The 7726-nt window shown below is 40.6% G+C and overlaps 1 protein-coding gene and 1 long non-coding RNA gene across 12 annotated transcripts in view; both read right to left on the bottom strand.

Annotated features, from left to right (window-relative positions):
* Window positions 1–592: 592 nt before the first annotated feature.
* BCLAF3 (BCLAF1 and THRAP3 family member 3) overlaps window positions 593–7726 on the bottom strand; it is a 56389-nt gene continuing 49255 nt past the window's right edge. For 10 of the 11 annotated variants that reach the window (XM_081792338.1, XM_081792342.1, XM_081792347.1 and 7 more), the window contains one exon: window positions 593–788. In XM_081792338.1, coding sequence (XP_081648464.1) covers window positions 759–788 — 30 coding nt within the window. In that variant the 3' untranslated portion in view covers window positions 593–758. Of the gene's footprint in view, window positions 789–1528; window positions 1557–7726 lie in introns of all 11 variants that reach the window. The other variant, XM_081792344.1, reaches the window with a different exon arrangement.
* LOC145713504 (uncharacterized) lies at window positions 2824–6050 on the bottom strand. The gene is made up of 2 exons (XR_014136624.1): window positions 5200–6050; window positions 2824–4919 (listed from the first exon to the last, which is right to left on the bottom strand). It is a non-coding gene; the product is annotated as an uncharacterized LOC145713504 (long non-coding RNA).

Genomic DNA, 7726 nt, shown 5'->3' with positions numbered 1-7726 from the left:
TCAGAAAAAAGAAAAACTGGTATAAAATTTGCTACCATAAGGCCACTGTTTAAAGTTCTTTCATGTACAGACACTATACAATTCAGGTACTTTTTTTTTGTTTTTATTACATAAGCAAAACTTTCAACATATAAACATCTGGATGTAACTCAGTTAAGTTCTCTATGAAACCATGCTCAGAGAAAAACACATCAACAAATAATGCCCTTGTAAGACTTTTTGCAAAAGAAACTGTAGTTAATACAACTTTTACATTGAATACTGTAATTTAAAAGCAAGTGTTTGGTTTCACTCTTATGTGGATCCTGAGAAACATAACAGAAACCCATGGGGGAGGGGAAGGAAAAAAAAAAAAAAAAAAAAAAGAAAGAGGTTAGAGTGGGAGAGAGCCAAAGCATTAGAGACTGTTAAAAACTGAGAACAAACTGAGGGTTGATGGGGGGTGGGAGGGAGGGCAGGGTGGGAGGGAGGGCAGGGTGGGTGATGGGTATTGAGGAGGGCACCTTTTGGGATGAGCACTGGGTGTTGTATGGAAACCAATTTGACAGTAAATTTCATATATTAAAAAAAAAAAAAAAAAAAAAAAAAAAGCAAGTGTTAAGTGTAAAAAAGTTGCAGCATTCTGCTACAGAAAAATAAAGTTATGTTATCAAGGAAATTACAGTATTAGTGCTTGAGTGCCAATTCTAACTTCTGATAAAAAGAGATGCTCCCGAATACCATCCTGTAGTGTCGTTTCCGTTTGTAACAATTCCAGATTAGACTGGGGTGGCAATGTTTGTATACCCCTATTGAGAGAAAACAAAAGAAATACAAACTTCAAAAGAAGAGTCAACTATAACATCTGAGCTCGTTTTTTTCACATTGCAATTTCCAAGATGTTTTAATTTTTCTACCACTTATAGCTTAGACCCCCACAAAGGTATGTGGAACCCCAAAGACGCAAAGTAACAACAGAACACAGCAAAGCAGATACCAAATGATAGGTCAGTAGGACAAAGGAAATATATGACACTCAATATGCTGGTATTAGTAAGTTGATGAAAAGGCATTCTGCTATTTGGGCGAGTTTCCCTGGGGATTGTAAAAAAAAAAAAAAAAAGTCAAGACTCTTAAAACTCTGCCCCTCAGGCACAGAGCCCGATGTGACATACACCCAGTCTCAAACTGGTATTTTATCTTTGTCAATATATGGTATATTTAATTCTAAAACAACACAGACTCTTCTGGCTTGGCTGATAGCAGAGAAAGCTATTGCTGGGGGCGGGGAAGCTTTCTTGCTTTTGGATGGTCATCTACAACATACAAAGATGTAAGGCTTCATAAACACAGGAAAAGGAATTCATAACAACAAGACTGTGATTAAAGAGGGTAATGGACATGGCTTCTATACTGTGATGCTATGCAAAATATGAAATTACCAACCACAAACTGGACAGAACACCATGCAGCTAATAAAAGTGCAAAAATGGTAAATGGCATGTTTTCCTGGGACATTTAAAATATATATTAATACATATATCCTTACCTTTTACTAGGATCTTATATTATTAAAACTGAAAGAAATTTAAAAGTTGATTTATTTTTTGGCATTTACATTAGTATGGCAACATTTAATTCCAAACAAAAACAGTGCTGATAGAAAATTCTTACTCTTCTTTCTGTTTTGGTTAATTGGTGAAATGTTCAAAATACATGCATAGTTTTATTTTTGTCAACATCACTCCTTTAAATAGAGGTATAATTCATCATGTCCCATTTCTTAATTTTCTATAATACAAAAATCATATACATTGATCTTCAAATAAAATATCTGTTGCCTACTAACAACTTTAAAAGGAACTCTTGACTATAATAATTCTTAAAATTTTTTTCAGCTGAAATATCTTGTTTATAAAAATGTACAATTATTCTGAATCACATTCATCCTTGACGTAGCTTCTTCTACACCCACACCATCTCTCAGCTGGATCCCTCCATTCTTCCAATTATGTGAACAGCTATTTTAAGCAGAATGCTGAACTAGAGATATGAGCACCATGCTCATCTAAGTTTTCCTAGGTTGACACTTGCTATCCCTGCAAATGCTCCCTTATTGGTCTCCCTCCATGTCATCTCGTCCGCAGAACCCTGCATACCCACTGCTCACCAAGCCATCATCCTCAACATCACTTTCTCCTCAGGCTAGCAAGATGTCCTACTATTACTACATCACATCCCCAATATTCTACCCAACTTTCAAGACCCTCTATAATTTGCACACTCCTATGTGTATCCAACTGTCTACACTCTACCATCATACATGGATCTTTGGCTGTGGCCCCTTCTATGCCCTCCTCTTGTCTATGACTCAGCTGACCTCCTCTGTAAGAGGAGAGAGTAAAAATCAAAGTGCTTAGCATACTTTCCCTGGCCATTCCTACATACTGATTTTTTCCTCCTCTCTTTAGGCATTTACCATCTGTGAAATTAAGCTCTTCAAAAAGATGGTTGTGTGGAAGAGTTAATACAGCATATCTGACTGCTATCCTTCGAAAGGCTACTTACAAGGTTGGCTGTCAGCCAGGAACTTAGGTTCCTTGGCTGTCAGCCAGGAACTTAGATTTTTGGTAGGGTTCTCACCACTGATGAGTGTCCAAACTGTGCAAACAATGTGGTCTATGCTGAACACCTGCTTTCCTTCTGAGAGTCTGGAATTCGGTATGTAACTGGCCGAGGTGCCTATGTGACCAGCCCTCAGTGAAAACCCTGGGCAATGAGTCTCTAACGAGCTTTCCTGGTCGGCAACATTTCACATGTGTTACCAAAGCTCGTCGCTGGGGGAATTTTTTTTTTAACGTTTATTTATTTTTGAGACAGAGAGAGACAGCGCATGAATGGGGGAGGGTCAGAGAGAGGGAGACACAGAATCTGAAACAGGCTCCAGGCTCTGAGCTGTCAGCACAGAGCCCGACGTGGGGCTCGAACTCACGGACCGCGAGATCATGACCTGAGCCGAAGTCGGCCGCCCAACCGACTGAGCCCCCCAGGCGCCCCAAGTTGGGGGGGGGGGTGGGAATTAAGCACGTCCCGTGTGACTCCACTGGGAGAGGACTCTTGGAAACTTGCACCTGGTGTCCTCTGGACTTTGCCTGTGTGCCAGTTCCTTCTGCTGATGTGCTGTGCAGCCTTCCACTCTAACACATCACGGCTGTGAGTGCCACCATATGCTGAGTACTAGCAATCACAAAACCTGGGGCTGGTCTTGGGGACCCCTGACACAATGGCTACTACCATTCAGTAACTTTTTCTTTCTTTTAAGTTTATTTGAGAGAGAGCGTGTGTGCGCCAGAAGGGAAGGGGCAGAGAGACAGAGACAGAGAGAGAGAGAGAGAGAGAGAGTGAGAGAGAAAATCCTAAGCAGGCTCCGCATCATCACTGCAAAGCCTGACGTGGGACCCGAACCCAACTGTGAGATCATGACCTGAGTGGAAGTCAAGAGTCAGAAGCTCTGACTGATCCACCCAGGCACCGCTCATTCAATAACTTTTTAGAGCTATAGATGGATGCGTGTGAGTGTGTGTATGTATATATGATTAGATTTGATTCTATTCCACAGGTGTTTTCTAAAAACAGACTAAATGAAAGGCAAAAGGGGAAGATACAAAGACCAATGAGGTACCCTCTGTCCCCAAGGAGCTGACCATCTACTTGGGGAAACAAGAAGGCAAACAGCAACAAGTGAGAGACGAAATGGAACAAGAGCTAAAGAGGTGGCTTTGGTAAGGCTTTACAGTGGGTCTTAAAATGAAAGCGGGGTTTAATAAGAAAACGGTGGGGATCAGAAGGCTATTTCTAGGCAAGAGAACAGCAGGAGCAAAGATACAAATACATGAAAACATATTTTATGTTCCAAAAAGCAGAGGTTCCATGAAGAAATGTGGTTACAAAGGTAGCTTGTTAGGACTGAAGCCGGTGAACAAGTCTGGTCTCTTCTCTTGTAGGCAACAGAATCGTTGCAGAGTTTGCATAAGAGTGACATGATTCAGGCTGTGTTTTGGGAGAATAACTGTGCTAGTAGTGAAGGCACAGAATAAGCAAATTACAGCAGGCAAGGAAACAAGCTAGAGACTCCAAATATTCCAACGACAGATCAGGAATACATAAGAATGTAGCATACGCTAAAGGTGGCATTTTCAATCAGTGGGAAAAGGACAAATTATTTAATAAGTGGTATCAAAAAACTGACTATCCATTGGAAAAAAACAGATTCTAACCTCACGCTGTATCATAAAAATAAATTCTAGAGGGAATAAATATTTATATGTTTTAAAAATTAACCAAAAAACCACTTAAAGGAAACACCATAAGGAATTTTTATAAGCATAAGTATGATATGAAATCTAGAAACCATATAAGCACAAACTCAAACAGACTCATGAACATTTACGAATTTTGTAATGTAAAAGCTACCACAAATAGCTGGCAAACGTAAAATAAATACCAGCAAAATGTATGATAGGTTAATATTCTCAGTAAATTAAGAGTTCTTACAAATCAATAAGAAAAAGTACCATTCCTCAACAGAAACACTGGCAAAGCATAGAAATAAGGAAGCTGAGGGAAGGCATTAATTGGTCAACAGACACCTAAAATATGCTCACATAATTAATAACCAAAGAAAGGCAAATGAGAACTATTTTCTGCTATTAAACTGACAATGGATAATAAAGACTGATAATGTGGAGCACCTGCTAGGGTGTAGGTAAATGGGCCCTTTCATGTACTTCTGGTCAGAGCATAAATGAGTAAAAAAGGTGGACTATGGCAAGGTACCAAAACGTCAATTTGCCCAGTAGTGTTACCAAAAATAAGAAAACCTGTAAGCTATACCAAAGTCATCAAAAGAGGCTTGGTTAAGTAAGTCAGCAATTATCAAGCTAGGGTATACCTACCCTTAGGGACATATGAAGACTTTCCAAGGAGCATGTGGGTACAGATAGTTTGGGAAGAATTACTTTCTAGATCTTCAACTTCCCAATGTTCACTTTCCAAAATTAATCTACCTGCACAAGTGGTTAGGGCTGGTCCCTCACCCTCCACTTTATACAAAAAAGACACAAGTTCTCATCCTGAATCTTCCTACTTTGCATTACCTGGGGATCCCCCAAAACAGGGCAGTTGGAGATGCTGCTGATGGTGTCAAGAAAATGAACCCACCCTAACAGCTACTAATAAATAGCATACTTCTGCAAGTCACATGGTTTCCACTTCTTTGCCTTTGTTTAATAAAATTGAAGGAGGACAAAAGAACATTCAAAACAGTTTTTGATGACAGATCACTAGGTGATTTTTTGGCCTATAATTCAGAGTGAGTCCAAAGAATCAAGTGGTGTTGCTATAATAAAAGTCTTTTCATTCTCATCTAGAGAATCATATTAACAAGGTTTCTCAGGACTTACATCAACAAAAAGAGAAAAGAGAGTTAGAATGGATACCTAAAACACTACGTTATTCTACTAGCAATAAGTAGTATTTATATATGAATACATGGGGGCGCCTGGGTGGCTCAGCCAGTTGAGCATCCAACTCTTGATTTCAGCTCAGGTCATCATCCCAGGGTCATGGGATCAAGCCCCATGTTGGGCTCAGTGCTGAGCATGGAACCTGCTTAAGCTTCTCTCTCTCTTCCCCTCTGCCCCTCCTCCACTTACACGCACTCTCTTGCTCTCTCTCTCTCTAAAATAAAAATAAATAAATAAAATATGAAGGATATCCAAATTCAAGGGAAAAAAATGACTGATATAAAATTTCTCACATTAAAAGAGGTTGTTTGCATATTTTAAAAAGTTAATTATGTTAGTTATCACATTTATGTGGTGTGCAGAGTCCATGGAAGAGCTTTAAAAGAACAATGTAACAGTTTGCCCCAGGTCATGATCTCACAGTTCATGGGATCGAGCCCCGGGTTGGGCTCTATGCTGACAGTGTGGATTCTCTTTCTCTCCCTCTCTCTGCTCCTCCCCTGCTCATGTGCGCTCTCTCTCTCTCAAAATAAATAAGTAGACATAAAATAACTAAAATACAATACAATACAATACAATACAATACAATACAATACAACACAACACAACACAACACAACAAAATAAAATAAAATAAAATAAAATAAAATAAAATAAAATAAAATAAACGAAGTAATGAATGAATGACAGAAAGACTTGCAATGGCTGCAGCTGGAAGGGGAACCAGGAACCGTGTCTGGTTGGCTGGCTAGCTGTCAGAAGAAACCAGTGGTCTGGGGAGGAGAGTGAATTTGATTTTATTTTCAACAGTGCCACTGAGATATAAACCACACATCATACACTTCACCCATTTAACTGTACAATTCAACGGTTCTTTAGTATATTCACAGAGTTGTGCCACCATCAGTCACTACCATCAGTGTTAAGAGTATCTTCTCACCCACAAAGACTCCCCATACCTGTTAGCAGGCACACACACACACACACGCCTCCATTTTTCCTTAACCCCCCAGTCTCTGGCAACCACTAATCCACTTTCTCTATGGCTCAGCGTATTCTGAGTATCTCACGTAGATGGAATCACACAATATGAGGTCTTTTGTGACTGACTTCTGTCACTTAGCATCATGTTTTTAAGGGTCACCCATGCTGTAGTTTGTGCCAGTGAAAGTTTGATTTTGAACATGCTGAATTGGAGGTACCTTCAAGAGGCACCTTGGAGGCAGCTGGACTTCTGGGGCTCTAGAGAGTGATGAGGGATAAAGTCATCACCAGAGGTAACAGCTGGAACCCTGGGAAGAGGTGAGGACAGTCAAGGCAAGTAGAAGGAATAAACAAAGAGAAGAAAGAATAGAATGCTAGAGAATGCTCATATTTTTTTAAGGATGCATAGAAGAAGGGAAACCACCAAATAAGACAAAGAAGTCATAGAGAGAGAGAGTGAAACTGGAGGCTCCAGAGGTCACAAATGTCTGAGGGCGATGATGGCACACTTCAAGTCCAGGGACACAGTGGGTGTAGAACGGATTCTTGGTGATCTACCTGATCTTGGCTCCCATTCTGTCTTTGTACCCCGTGACTTTCAAGGGTTTCTTCAACCCCAAGAGCCACAGATCCCAGTCTCTAACTTCCTTCTTGCAGTGTCTTTACAATCTCTCCCTTCTCCCTTTCCTATCCACGGGCCGAGTGCTGGTAGGCACCTCGCTGACAGGCACCCTGAGGACTGCGAGAGAATCTGTGATGTTAAAGAGGTCCAGGTCTCCCTGACTAAACACTCAACTGCTAGCATTTTTTCAGAGGCAATGTTCTCAGAGGTGGCTTCATGAATTTTTACTACGTTCTTTGTCCTACTCCCCCAAGAATTTCTGAAAACTTTGTGATGAGCAGAGGATCTTTAAAGGGGGGCACTTGTGAATGGCTGTGAACAGACCAGCCTTACTCCAGGTGGTAACAGACATTCCTCCCACCCCCTCATCGTCTAGCCCAGGCACAGAATCTGAGAGAAAGGAGACACAATAAAAGACCATGTGGGTGCCAGAATGGGATTAATAATAATAAGCACCAGATAAATTAGGAGGAAGCATTTCAGTTCTGTACTTCTTAATACTGCTTGGGAATCCTGCTACTTTGTAGGCAGCTGGGGAGCCACAATCAGTCTTGTGAAGTGGGACAAGAAATATTAGGAGCACATCTAGGATCTCCCCCACTCCTTCCTGAGACCGT

This window comes from Panthera onca, chromosome X (genome assembly GCF_046562875.1).
Source record: "Panthera onca isolate mPanOnc1 chromosome X, mPanOnc1 haplotype 2, whole genome shotgun sequence".
Lineage (NCBI taxonomy): Eukaryota > Metazoa > Chordata > Mammalia > Carnivora > Felidae > Panthera > Panthera onca.
This window is presented reverse-complemented; position numbering and strand designations above follow the sequence as displayed.